The sequence below is a fragment of the Rhinoraja longicauda genome, chromosome 14 (assembly GCF_053455715.1).
Source record: "Rhinoraja longicauda isolate Sanriku21f chromosome 14, sRhiLon1.1, whole genome shotgun sequence".
NCBI classification, from domain to species: Eukaryota; Metazoa; Chordata; class Chondrichthyes; order Rajiformes; family Arhynchobatidae; genus Rhinoraja; species Rhinoraja longicauda.
Window position 1 is genome coordinate 16,659,040 of NC_135966.1, and position 15,275 is coordinate 16,674,314.

At 40.2% G+C, this 15,275-nt stretch overlaps 1 protein-coding gene across 3 annotated transcripts in view; it reads left to right on the top strand.

Moving 5' to 3' along the window:
* ppp3ca (protein phosphatase 3, catalytic subunit, alpha isozyme) overlaps positions 1-15,275 on the top strand; it is a 291,143-nt gene that overhangs the window by 188,454 nt on the left and 87,414 nt on the right. For all 3 annotated transcript variants that reach the window (XM_078411515.1, XM_078411513.1, XM_078411516.1), the window contains one exon: positions 10,861-10,985. In XM_078411515.1, coding sequence (XP_078267641.1) covers positions 10,861-10,985 — 125 coding nt within the window. The remainder of the gene's footprint in view (positions 1-10,860; positions 10,986-15,275) is intronic.

Genomic DNA, 15,275 nt, shown 5'->3' on the forward strand with positions numbered 1-15,275 from the left:
GTTGATTCACTCACAGTTATCTGGAATGGTGTTACTAAATGGGTAATATATTTTGTGGATGCTGCTTTAATTTACTCAAATCTAAAAATCAAGAATTATAAAATGAGCGATTATCTTTTCCCAGTAATACTTTTCCTACCACTTCCCCATTCGGTCAAATTAGTATTATTTGATAATCATTTCATCTATTCATATTTGAAAGAATATAGGGAAGTAATCACCAATTAAATACTCTTTGAGCCTAATAACCCGTATTGAATAGTCTGTGTGTTAGAATAACTATTTACTTGTCCAGTATACAACATTCACTTGAGAACGAAGTTCTGTATTTATGCATTTGCAAAATTCTGATGAAATATGAAAATATACATGTACTAAGTATTTGTAATTTCCTGCATGCACAACTAATTTCTTCCAAAACTGTACAGTCAATCCAGGTTTCTTAAAATCAATTGTGATTATTTTATCAAGTGCCTGTAGGTCATAAGGTCATAAGGGAGTAGAATTAGGCTATTCGGCCCATCAAGTCTACTCCGCCATTCAATCATGGCTGATCTATCTCTCCCTCCTAACCCCATTCTCCTGCCTTCTCCGCATATTCTCTGACACCTACACTAATCAAGAATCTATCTATCTCTGCCTTAAAAATATCTACTGACTTGGCCTCCACAGCCTTCTGTGGCAAAGAATTCCACAGATTCACCACCCTCTGACTAAATAAATTTCTCCTCATCTCCTTCCTAAAAGAATGTCCTTTAATTCTGAGGCTATGACTAGTCCTGGACTCTCCTACTAGTAGAAACATCCTCTCCACATCCACTCCATCCAAGCCTTTCACTATTCTGTATGTTTCAATGAGGTCCCCCCTCATTTTTCTAAACTCCAGTGAGTACAGGCCCAGTGCCGACAAATGCTCATTATAGGTTAACCTACTTATTCCTGGGATCATTCTTGTAAACCTCCTCTGGACCCTCTCCAGAGCCAGCACATCCTTCCTCAGATATGGTGCCCAAAATTGCTCACAATATTTTCTAAATGCGGCCTCATCAGTGCCTTTCTTGAGCCTCAACATTATATCCGTGTTTTGGTATACAAGCTATCTTGAAATAAATGCTAGCATTGAGTTTGTTTTGTTTACTACCGGTTCGACTTGCAGATTATCTTTTTGGGAATCCTGCACCAGCACTCCCAAGTCCCTCTGCACCTCCGGTTTCTGGATTCTTACCCCATTTAAAAAATAGTCTACTCCTTTATTCCTACTACCAAAATGCATGACTCCACACTTTGCAACACTATATTCCATCTGCCATTTCTTTGCCCACTCTCCCAACCTGTTCAAGTTCTTCTGCAGTCCCTGTTATCCCTACACTACCTGACCCTCCACCTATTTTCATATCATCTGCAAACTTTGCCAATCTTTTTCTTCTGCCATCCAGCCAACCTGCTGTCCATGCTAGTATCTGCCCTTTGATACCATGGGCTCTCATCTTCCTAAGAAGCCTAACGAGCGGTAACTTATCAAAGGCTTTCTGAAAATCTAAGTAAACAACATCTACTGACTCTCCTTTGTCTGTCCTGCTATTTACTTCTAGGAATTCCAGCAAATTTGTCAAGCAAGACCTCCCCTTCACAAAGCCATGCTGACTTTGACCTATTTTATCGTGAACTTCTAAGTACTCCGTAAACTCATCCTTTATAATGGACTCTAAAATCTTACCAACCACCGGTCAAACTAACTGGCTTATTGTTCCCATTATTCTGCCTTGCTCCCTTTTTGTGCAGCGGGGTAATATTGGCAATTTTCCAATCATCTGGGACCACTCCTGACTAATGATTCCTGAAATGTCACATTCAAAGCCTCCACAATATCTAAAGCCACCTCTTTCAGAACCCTAGTGTGCAGTCCATTTGGCCCAGGTGACTTATCCACCTTCAGCCCTTTCATCTTCCCAAGTACCTTCTCCCTGATAATAGCCACTCCACTAACTTCCACCCTCTGACTCTCTTTAATTGGGTGTAGGTGCATGCAATAATATAAAACAAAAACAAGAGAAATTCCCAATGGGTCAGGAAGTATCTGTGGAGAAAGAAACTGAGTCAAAGTTTCAGGTCATCATCATTATTGAAAAAGTGATAACAATAAACATGCTTTCAGTTGCATCAAAGCTGCAGAGACTAGAGAGAGCATCTTTGAAAGGGTAGAAAATAAGGTTGCAAGAGACATGCTGGAATCTGGAGCAAAAAAATAAACTGCTGGGATAACTCAGCGGGTCAAGAAGACGAAGGACAATAGACAATAAACAATAGGTGCAGGAGGAGACCATTCGGCCCTTCGAGCCAGCACCGCCATTCAATGTGATCATGGCTGATCATTCTCAATCAGTACCCCGTTCCTGCCTTCTCCCCATACCCCCTGACTCCGCTATCCTTAAGAGCTCTATCTAGCTCTCTCGTGAATGCATTCAGAGAATTGGCCTCCACTGCCTTCTGAGGAATGGTTAGCATTTCAGTCGAGACCCTGTCTCAGGACTGAGAATATAGTGGGAAGATAACCAATATGTAGAAGTGAGAAGTAAAGATGATACTAAGGTTGTTGGGAGATAGGTGGAACCAGATGAGGGGGGAGATTGAAAGGCAGATGGAACCAGGAGGGGGTGGGAGAATGTTGAGATGGAAATTGGTAAGAGATGGGTGGAAACACAAGTTAGTTGTTACGTTGTGATGCTTGCTTACAGCTAGCATGAGTCTCGTCGCATGATTCTTGAAAGCTCCCCAGGTATCCCACATTCACCGCCATTGACTTGTGGAACAAAATCCTTGTTTTGGTCGAAAGTGGTAAATAAGGTTGTCCAGGTATTCTTTTTTCAGGTATTTGTACTTATAATTGGGTATGGAACTGAGGGATGTATTTTTCCTCTCACATCATTCCGATTTTACCTTTTTATAGCAAATGTATTAGAAAATAAGGCTGGCTTGACCAAAATGCATATCATGTTCCTGACAATTCACAGACCCATACAATTTGGCTATTTCACTTTTAGCTAGAATTTTGTTTTCATATCAAACCAATTAATATTGTCAAATTCACACAGTGTCATACATTTTCAACTTGACAGCGTAGAATGAAATCTGAAAACACGGTCTTCCTCTTCTGTTTGGAACTACATTTGGAATGTAAAATTATGTAGAGGCAGATTTGAACACATATCCCAGGAATCCAATGAGAACACATTTAATGTCCTTAATTAATTATTTTCTTAACTGATCAAAGTACTCAATAGCTGTGAAATATTTGTGTAAGGAGTCATAAACTTATTACCACAATGAATACCAGTAGAATATTGAGTTAATATAACATGTGTCAACCTCTTTTTTCTCAATTACTGCCTACAATTACGATGATGGGAATATAATCTGAGTTTATTGTCTTTGTGAAGGTATGACATGTATTAACCAAATTTGAAATATTTTGTGTGCTATATTAAAAAAAACCATTTTAAGGTAAGACAGCAAGGTGTTTTGAACCCATTGGCCATCATTTATTTCTTCAGGTTAAAGTTGCAGTATTCATTGTTTATTTAGCTAATTATTTAATTATTGAGATTAAATGACCAATTGCATTTCTAAATACAACATTTTATTACAATCCAATGTGCGCATGGTTACACAAGCATAAAACACTGAAGGAGATAGCCTGGATTGTGAAAGGGCTGAGCTGGTATAAAATATGTGTCCACATTGATAATTTTCTGGTCAATAGACAATAGACAATAGACAATAGGTGCAGGAGTAGGCCATTCAGCCCTTCGAGCCAGCACCGCCATTCAATGCGATCATGGCTGATCACTCTCAATCAGTACCCCGTTCCTGCCTTCTCCCCAAACCCCCTCACTTAAGAGCTCTATCCAGCTCTCTCTTGAAAGCATCCAACGAACTGGCCTCCACTGCCTTCTGAGGCAGAGAATTCCACACCTTCACCACTCTCTGACTGAAAAAGTTCTTCCTCATCTCCGTTCTAAATGGCCTACCCCTTATTCTTAAACTGTGGCCCCTTGTTCTGGACTCCCCCAACATCGGGAACATGTTTCCTGCCTCTAATGTGTCCAATCCCCTAATTATCTTATATGTTTCAATAAGATCCCCCCTCATCCTTCTAAATTCCAGTGTATACAAGCCTAATTGCTCCAGCCTTTCAACATACGACAGTCCCGCCATTCCGGGAATTAACCTAGTGAACCTACAATAGCAAGAATATCAATAGCAATAGCAAGAATATCCTTCCTTAAATTTGGAGACCAAAACTGCACACAGTACTCCAGGTGCGGTCTCACCAGGGTCCGGTACAACTGTAGAAGGACTTCTTTGCTCCTATACTCAACTCCTCTTGTTACGAAAGCCAACATTCCATTGGCTTTCTTCACTGCCTGCTGTACCTGCATGCTTCCTTTCAGTCACAGAATAATTTAAAATATCTTTGATAGCAATCGGATACTGTGGATTATTTTTATTTGTCTAATTAAGAAAGTGAACAGAGCATATTTGATGATGTAATTTCCCCAAAGTTCATGCTGTTAATAATAGGCTTTGTGAGCCAGATTTATTGTCAAATAATCTAATTGCATAGCACCATGATTAACTTGTTTCAATTCCACTGAAACTGAGTGAATGAACAGAAGCTGTTGAAACCCAGTACAAAGGGCTGGCAGCAAAAAAATATTGGCAATAGGAAACGAAAAGCAGCTGGCAATCTATTAAGAATGTGTAGTCAATTTGAATTAAGAGCAAAAATAACTACAACCTAATGGAACATAAATTGTATAACCAGCATCTAAGGAGGGGTCCCAACCTGCAACGCCTTCTGACCTTTCCCTCCCTCAATGCCATCTGAGCTGCAGAGTTACTCCAGCACTTTGTGTTTGGCAGAAAATAACAATGTTATTCAGTTTTTTTGATTCATGATGCTGTTCCGTTGAAGGTTTCCAGAGAAAAGATATGGGATGAGGCTGTTCCGATATTGGACGTTCTGTTCAAGATTGCTCAAAGAGTCAGCCACCTTTGCCTTATTAAAAATAAGCATTCCTTTTTTTGTCAGCCTCTTAGGTAGTCCTGCATTGGAACTTTAGAAAAGGTGTGCAGGAGACTGGTGCATGGGAATGAATGATTTGTATATGCAGTGTGTAGTAATTTACAAATTTAATCTTAAATGTTTATTTCCCATATATCGTTTACAATTCAGACAAGCATGCAATGGGAATAACAGCAGTAGAGTGAAGATGATGGTTTGGTGCAATTAGAGAACAGGAGATGTGGCTATTAATGATGCACTAAAATGATTTCTTCACACCATATCAACAGAAAGAGACCTCCCACAACCTCTCTCCAATCCATCCTCTTCCCCCTTGTTACCACTTTTGCTAACGCTGGTAACAAAGGCAGGTCCCCATAATGGCCATACAGTTTATCACAGTCCACTGGGAATCTGGGCAACTGAATTGTTGCCTACTCAACTGAACTCTGCAATGTTCCATGGAGGTTGTGGAAGTAATCCATCAGATCTCATTTTATTTGTTGCACACCTGAGCCAACAGCCGTGTAGTCAGCAGATAACTCTCATTATCAAGCCAAATAGTTTTGCTGTTGTGATTTTAATGCAGCATCCACAGAAAAAGATTATTAGGACTGCAGTCAGAAAATCTGGATGATATACTACCTATGGTTACACACCAGCTGGACATTGAGAGAGTGGAAGCCAGTTTTGGGTTTAGGGCAGAGTTCATATCCGATGCCTGTAATGCGAGGCATCTGGAACCAGTGTGTAGTTGTTGGCAGCCTTGCACAATAGAAAAACTTGCTATCCCCGCAGAGCAACATACTCTCTCTGCTTTCCGAGTAAGAAATAATATAGGGCAGTTGGTTACCTTTGAACAGAGAACCTCACTAACCCTTGTTGTGTAACAGTACTTGGCAAACAGTGCTGGAAATATTTTGTGAAACACAGCATTGCAAAAACTGAATGGAGAATTATCTCAGACTGTGAATTCTTTTACTTTTGAACGACTCATCTGAATTATTTCTACCCCTCATCACATTGGGTCATTTAGATAATTATCAAACCTAGGATTGAATTGTGAACTACCAAAAATCAATTTTCTTTCTTTGATAGGTTTGATATACAATTGCCTAAAAATATTCAATCTTGTCAACCTCTAAAATGGTTTCCTTTGACTTCAATTGACCTGAATCCCAGAGACAATACAATGTGCTGATGAAAATATATAGCCGGTTGCAAACAAGAACACATTTTTAGACCCGAGATAGAAGTAACAATCAATTTATCAATTAGTGTCACATATTTATCTTGTATAGTAGAAAATAGATCTCAAACAAAATATTGGCAATTAAATGAAAAAAACCTTGATGAAAGTAAAGTTTATTTTTTCCAATGGGATCCAGGCATTGTTGTGTAAGTGTTTCTGTTGATGGATCAATTTAAATTGATGTAATTGGCTGAATTTCCCATAGCAATAATGCCAGTATAAGAGTATGAGCAGTGGGAGTAATAGCAAGGACTGTAGACCTGTGGTTTACAGATGGCAAATTGGCTTCTGTACCTAACTATGATACTATCGTTTCTAAAAATAACATACTAAATATCTTTTCAGAGGCACAGATATTATTTGACAATCATGCACCTTTTTTACTGCTAGTTTGAAATATAATTATCTTGAATAACCTTACCTGTAAGTATGCATCCATGTTACGAAGGTCCTGTAATAAATAGTCATCTAAATACTTGAAATAGATTGTGGGTTTCTCTGTAGTGTATTTTCTAAATATAAATTGCTGTAAATCTTTTTTTTTTAACAGTTTCTTTCTGAATTTTTATTAATACAGTTTTGATAATTCAATGCATGAACACATTAGTACTGATAGATATCCCCCCACCATCTTATAATAATCAAAAACCTATGTCAGAACATTGGATGACTTCAAACAATTGGCCATGCAGATTTTAGTAATTTAAGGAAATTGGAAGTATAGGTCATAGTTCCTTGAAAGTGGCATCGCAGGTAGATAGGGTGGTGATGAAGGCTTTTGATACATTGGACTTCATCAGTCAAGGAATTGAGCAAAGAAGCTTTGATCATCCTGCTATATGAAATATACCATTACGCTGAAAAGAGTGCACAGAAGATTTACAAAGATGTTACCAGGATTCAAGGGCCTGAGCCATAGGGAGAGGTTGTGCAGGCTAGGACTTCCTTGGAATGAGGGAAGCTGAGGGATGATCTTATAGAGGGTGTATATAATCATGAGGGAAATACATAGGGTGATAGGGAGAATGCAATGTCTGTTTCCAAGGGTGGGGTAATCAAGAACTAGAAAGCACAGGTTTAAGGTGAGAGGGGAAAACTTTAAAAGGAACCCGAGGGGCAAGTTTTTTGGATGATGGGGGAGGATGGTGGGTGTAGGGGTGAGCTGCCAAAGGGGGTAGTTAGGGCAGGTGCTGTAACAACATTTGAAAGATATCTGGACAGATAAATAGGCAGGAAAGGTTTAGAGGGATAATATATGGACCAAATGTGGGCAAATGGGACTGGCTTAGATGGGGCATCTTGGTTGACACAGGAAGAGTTTGGCTGAAGGCTTGTTTCTGCAATGTATACTCTATGACTGATAGCACATTTCACAGGGAACACATCTGATGCTGAGTTCGCATCAGGCATGCAAGCAAACAAAAACCTCAAGAATATATTTTGCTTAAGATCTAGGATCCACAGTCTCTTGTGTCTTCGCGACAAGGATACGGCTGATAGAATTTCTGAATTGATGCAAACAGGAAGTGGCCATTATTGCATTTCATTCTGTCCAATTGCATTTTCTATTGCATTCATTTTTAAAATTTTTGTTATTTCTTTAATGTTACTTCTTGGACAGAAGTGAATCCATGGTTGAAGATTGCATCAAGTTAGATGGGCATTTACACACTGTAGGAAAGTTACATACACCCATGCAACTAAAATATGACACTTCAACATCAGTGCGATTAGTTTGTAAGTATCTGATTTGTTTTATCAATTCAACTGTTTTCCTTTGATTGTGGGGAAGAAAACAACAAAACTGCACATGCTCTGGAGAAACACTGATTCATTGACTCTGCTTTTGGATTGTTGCCCGAAATTAGCATGGTTGGAAATCTCGCAATTGTTGTTAGTTTCATGGAATAAGAAGTACAGAAGCTGATGGTTTCATCATTGCAATAGGAACAAAATCCAGGCCAGCTTGTCTTCATTATGAATCCGTGCATTTCCTATCAAAATAAGTACCAATGAGTGAGCATAAGTCCAGGGAAGGGACTCTATTGGCAGCAGTTAGCACCACTGCATTCAATGTAAATTAGTTTGACTTTCTTCAGAAATTAAATCCATAGTTAAAACTTGACGAGTGATAAGTGCAGCATGCTTACTTAGCATGCAGGGGAAGATGACCAAGGACCAATAGCTCCCCTAGCCATAGTTATCTCCTATCATGGAGACTCCAAGAGACTGCAGACACTGGAAACCTGAGCAGAAAATACCAATCTGCTGGAGGAGCTGTCACGTAGTATCAGCATAAAACAAGCTGCCAGAGGAACTCAGTGGGTCAGAAGCAGCATCCTGACCCTCTGAGTTGCTCCAGTGGATTGTTTTTATCTCCTATCATGTTTGGGTCTGTTGCAGTTGTCATCTGTCGCCCTTGCAGGACTCCAGAGGCAATGATGCGGGGGCATGAAGAGAAGTAATTGCAGGAGATTTTCGATCTAAGAATGATTAGGTAAGAGTTTAACCATATTAAATTAGACCCACTCAGTTGGCAACTAAAGAGAGGTAATTGGTAAAAATAGCATCATCAATCAATTTATAAAGAATCCACATTATCAATAACAAATAAATAGCTGCCTTGAAAACATTTCTTGTGTTCACAGTTCAGTACCTTGGTATAATTTTTGGATGATGTTATTCTGAATTTGTACACTGGTGTTATCACAAGTCTAATAAATTCGGGTACCAAAACTCTCTTCTGATATTTTATAACTTATTTCTACACATTGTAGAATTTTTATTTTACAGTGAAATTAGTGCTATCTATATTAAACAGTGCATTGAAACGACAATTATGGTTTAAGCAGACTTGAAACATAAGCTTTTCTTCTCAGTTGTTTTTATTAAATTTAATATCATAGACTGTAATCCATTTGTTGCAATCCCATTTATCAATGACTAATTATAATTATAATATGGATGAGTTACCACAAGAAGTAGGACCAGGTATAAGTGATTCGATCCTTCAAACCTACTTTGCCGCTGAATAAGATCATTACTGATTTTCTGCTTCAACACAATGTATCCTTATTTATCCTGAAGGGGCATTATCTCCTGTTCTCAGTCTTGCATATATTCAATAACTTGGCATCCACAGTACTCTGGGGGAGTGAATTCTGAAAATTCATAAGCCCTGATTGGAGAAATGTTTTGTTCAACTCATGCTTAAATGGTTGACTACTTATTGTATGATTATGATGCCTAACTTAAGACTCCCCAGGAGGGGAATCAGAACCCCAGCATTGACTCTGTGAAACTATCAAAGAATTTAAACTTAAGAACAAAGGTCCCATTCTCCACAATTTCTCCTCATGGACAATTTTCTCATCCCAGAAGTGAACTAATGAACCTTTACTACAAAACCTGTTGGGCAGGACTATCTTTTCTTAAATAAGACCAAAATTATTCGCAGTACTCAGGTTGTGATCTCATTAAAGCAGTGCATTGCAATATTTTCATATAGAGACCATCCCCTGGTAACGGGTGAGTTCTGTTTGTAAGTGTCTTGCCTGTAAGTTGGAAAATACACAAAAATCACTCAAGGTAGTGCCTAAACCTCCACAGCATTGTAATGAATGGCATCAAAAGCACATCATCAGAAAGAACAATGAATAAAAATGGAGAGAGAGAAGCAACTAGTTCTGCCATTCATAGCAATGAATGTATTATATACATCAGACTTCTGAATTAATGATGGTTTGTCATGTGCTCATTAATTAGAGACAACCGTACTCTGAATGCCTTGTAATGGAGGCTATTGGAGGCTTTACACATTCGCATTCTTAACTGTTGCTTAATGCCCTGTGCATTTGATTAAAACCATACTGGCTTTGAGAAGTCTTTTTCAAAATCCAATATACTAAAAGAATTAACTGGTCTACTTATCAATTTAGGTAGAGTTGGGTGAATTTCTGATAAGCCCAAAATCAGCAAAACATTTTGAAAAATGTAAAATTAAGATTTATTAGCACTTTCTTGTAATGCAGAACATGAATTTATCACATGCAATTATATAAATAAGCTTTCAACCAGTCTTGATGGAATACATAGAATCTATATACTAAAACTTTCGTTTGTTATCTTGTTTGTGACTGAACTTCAGCCAAAACGGTACACGATAGCGCAACAATTTTAGGCCCACCTTACTCACCATTGTCACTTTAGTGATAATGCAAGTCGTTTTATTGAAATCGGTGTTATATTTTTTAAGTTATTCACATTTTAAAGTTTAAAAGGAGGGATGGGGAGGGGAGGAGGGGGGAAGGGAGGAGTGGGGGAGAAGGGAGAGGAGAGGAGGGTTGAGGAGAAGGGAGAGGACAGGGTGCTGCACCAATGCAGGAGCGGTTTGGGCCCAACGGGTCCACTTGGTCTAGTAACCATTAAAGTTATAAACTGAACAATTTTGAATGGATCGGCATGCTTGGTTTAACTAATGTTTACTGAAGTTTGGAGTTATAAATCCACTGAGTTAAGTAAATTACTGTGTTTTGTTTCCTAGTTTGTGGAGACATACATGGTCAATTCTTTGACCTAATGAAGCTCTTTGAAGTGGGTGGATCACCAGCCACTACTCGTTACCTCTTTCTGGGAGACTATGTGGACAGAGGCTACTTCAGTATTGAGGCAAGTACTCTGTGTGTCCAGAAAAAAATTAATAGCATGGACCTAATGTGACTTATCCACATGAACACAAATGTACACGTCAACACATTCATACTTCAAAAACAAATAAAATATATTGTTTGAAACATAATGGACACACATATACTTTATCAAGTATGGTGAATTCAGCTCCAGTTTATTGATCTGTATTAAGTATATTTTTGATGAAGCTTTACCATTCTGCTCTGTTTCTATGATTATTAATGTTTTGTTGTAAAGATGTACCAGTGCTTTTTCTCATTAAAGTATCATTTGTATGTTTCAATGAAGTGGATGGCTCACAGTCCATCCAGTTTGTCTTATCACATTATTCCCTTGGAGCATGCTGGCTAACTCTGAATTGAATTGAATTGAATAAGTTTATTGGCCAAGTATGTACACATACAAGGAATGTGCGTTGGTGCTCTGCTCGCACGTAACAACACGAACATACAGTAACAATTAAGAATAAAGCAGAAAACATTAAAACATTAAGAATAAAACATTATAGTTCAAACATGTGAGTGAATAAACAAGGGCAAAAAAAGGCTACAGATTTTTGGTTATTGAGTAGAGCTACTACTCGTGGAAAAAAGCTGTTTTTATGTCTGTCTGTGGCGGCTTTGACAGTCCGGATTCGCCTTCCAGAGGGAAATGCTTCAAAGAGTCGCCTTCCAGAGGGAAATGCTTTGTGGCCAGGGTTAGAGGGGTCAGAGATGATCTTGCCCGCTCGCTTCCTGGCCCTTGCAGTGTACAGTTCATCAATGGAGGGACGGTTGCAGCTAACAACCTTCTCAGCTGATCAAACGATTCGTTGCAACCTCCGGATGTCGTGTTTGGTGGCTAAGCCAAAACAGACCATGATGGAGAAAGTGAGGACAAACTCTATGATGGCAGTATAGAATTGGACCATCATTGCCTTTGGCAGATTGTGTTTCCTCAGCTGCCGCAGGAAGTACATCATCTGTTGGGCTTTTTTGACTGTAGAGTCGATGGTGGCCCGCCATTTAAGGTTCTTGGAGATGATGGTTCCAAGGAACTTAAATGACTCCACAGATGTGACTGTGGTGCTGTTGATGGTGAGTGGGGGGAGGGGAGATGGAGCTCTCCTAAAGTCTACTATCAATTCCACTGTCTTTTGCATTTACAGACTATGTTTGCTACATTCTTGAGTTACATTTTTTTTTCAATTCTTGCTGAATTTCCTCATTATTTTTGTTGCTTAATCTGTAAATGTAGCCCCTTGTGCTTGAATTCTGCACAAGGCAGAAGTGTCTATTTGGGTTTAATTTACTCAAGCCTTCTTTAATTTTAATAGTACATAAACGTCACAAAGTCACAAAGTCAAGCAAATCTTTGATATCTTTTTTTCCATCAATTCGAAGAGGTGGTGCTTTACTGGGACGCCTCTAGATCACATGCATCCCTTTGGATAGGAAATGTCCACCTATTTAATATTACAAATGCTCCTCAACTTACAATGCTTCGACTTACGATATCTCGACTGTACGATGATGCAAACGCTGGGCAACGGCAGCGGGCGGCAGCGAGCGGCAGCTCCCTTCCAGTCACGTGATGCATTTTCAACTTACGATATGTTTGGTTTACGATGGGTTTATCGGAACATAACCCCATCGTAAGTTGAGGAGCGACAGTATATATTAGTGTAGTGTGTATGAGTTCACATACATCAAGGCATATATTTAAAATTTCCTTTAATAAACGGGCTACCAGTACCCTCCCTCCCCCTCCCCTCCCCCCTCCACACCTCCCTCCTCCCTCCCTCCCCCTTCCCTCCCCCCCACTCCCCTCCCGGTTACAATGGAAACCCTACGAGGACGGGCCCAACGGGGAAAGAGGGGTACTGGGAAAAGGGGAGGTCCCCCTTCCTCCCCTCTCCCTCCCCCCTTCCTCCCCCTCCCCCCCCTACCCCCCTCCCTCCCCTCTCCCTCCCCCTCCCCCCCTTCCCCCTCCCCTACCCCCTCCCTACCCCTCCCTCCCCTCCCCCCCTCCCTCCCCTCTCCCTCCCCCCACCCTTCCCCCCTCCCCTCCCCCTCCCCTCCCCCCTTCCTCCCCCTCCCCTCCCCCCTCCACACCTCCCTCCTCCCTCCCTCCCCCTTCCCTCCCCCCACTCCCCTCCCGGTTACAATGGAAACCCTACGAGGACGGGCCCAACGGGCACACTTGTGCTAGTATTGTTATAAAAATACCAATGATTCACTTACATCCTTTGAAGAAGAAATCAAACATCCACAAATGGAAGTAGCAGGGAGGACAGTGGTGGTACTTGTCCTTTTGGGTCTTGATGTTCAGGTCGGTGGGCTCCTTGCCCCTGCTCCTGTGGAGTGAATTATAAGACCATCAGGGTAAATATCAACACTCTGGCACTCCCCTCACCAGCCCCACCACACCACCTGGCATCTGAGGACAGTTCTAGCACTACAGCTCACCTTGCCATGCAGAATAAATGTGACTGCAATCCCATTCTCTTATGGTTGACATAATGGCCTCTGATGGGCTTTGCCAAAGCCACTTCGCAAGTAGCGATATGATATGAGAAAACTTTATTTATCCCAGGAGGGAAATTGATCTGCCACCAGTCATAAAACACAAGATACATGAAACATGAAATTAAAGTGACAAGTGGAAAAGATTGGGGATGTGCAAAGATTTGGGGGGGGGGGGGTGAGGGGGAGGGGAGTCAGTTTACCCCACGACAGAAGGGGGAGGAGTTGTACAGTTTGATAGCCACAGGGAAAAAGGATCTCCTGTGGCATTCTGTACTGCATCTTGGTAGCACCAGTCTGTTGCTGAAGGTACTCCTCAGGTTGACCAGTGTATCATGGAGGAGGTGAGCTGTATTGTCCAAGATACTCTGCAGTTTGAGGAGCGTCCTCCCCTCCAACCGCAACCTCCAACTTCAGAAACAAGAAATAATGAGACAGACAAGATGTAAGCATGTAGAGTTCAATTAATCCCCTAAAACCACCTCATTAATAAATGATACCTACAATTTGAGAGGCACTTCACAGAGTACCCTAAGATTTGAAAAATACCTCAGAGATTCGTCTAGCTACAAAATGCCACAGTTATAATAATAAAATGATATCTATCAACTAGCCACTAAAACCATTCAAAATACCACCAATGTGCACTGTCAGAGCAGTGTAGTCAATGACATCTGGGCTTGACTGTGCATTCCTAAAGCCTGATTCAGATCTCTTGACTTTCCATTAAACTAAGGCCAAGTACATTTTGTGCTGGAGGAAAATCAAAACTGCAGATGCTGGAAATCTGAAATAAAAATAGACAATGCTGGAAACACTCATCAGATCAGCACATCTGTGGGAAGAAAAAAAATGTATCAGGTCAAAGATCTTTCATCAGATGCTATGAGATCTGCTGTATTTTTCCAGCATTTTCTGTTTTACTCTCAAACTTGCTGCTGATCACAATTAGCTCAATTTTTTCAAGTGATTAAGCATTGTTGCTCTATGATGAAAAAACTTAGTGGAGGACTAAGAAAAGCAGCGATAGAGAACAGGTATTGGTTGACCTACATTTTTCACCATCACGTGGCTTCACTGAGAGCCAAAACCAAAGCTGCCACACTGAATCTGCAAATGAACCATTAATCCACTTGATCTCATATAACCCCAACAGTTGCCAACACATCTGTCTGTACCAGTTTTAATGGGACTGTACGGTCCTGGTGAATGGACAGTCTTGTTTCAACAGTGAGGACATGTGGTCTGAAGTTGCAAGTGTATTATGAGGGACATGAAAAGGCAGAAATAGAACTTGTGACCCTGTCCCTAAGCATCATCAGCAGTGAGAGATGCAATTTATCCAGGATAAGGCTGTCTGCTTTAGGTTGAAGGAAAGGCCCTGGCTCTGGAGTTAATATCCTTCACACCAATAGACTATTGTTGAAGTACACATAAACTCATCCCCTGAATTAACAAACTAGTATAAGTAATAAAAACATTTAGACATCAATCCTTACTAATATACCGCCAAGTGGACAAGCACAACAGTGTTATAAGAACACAACCATATCTAATGTTTCCTCTAACCTATATTAGTTATTGGATACATTTCCCTATCTAATGCCACACGACTGCAACAAATCAAAAACGCTGATATTATTGCAGCCTTTAAGACAATCGAGAATGAATAATATTTTTGACTTTATCGGGAACACAGCACACCATCAATTATATTTTACGACAAATTCACTGAAGCCTGAAGATATTTTTATTTATTTTGCAT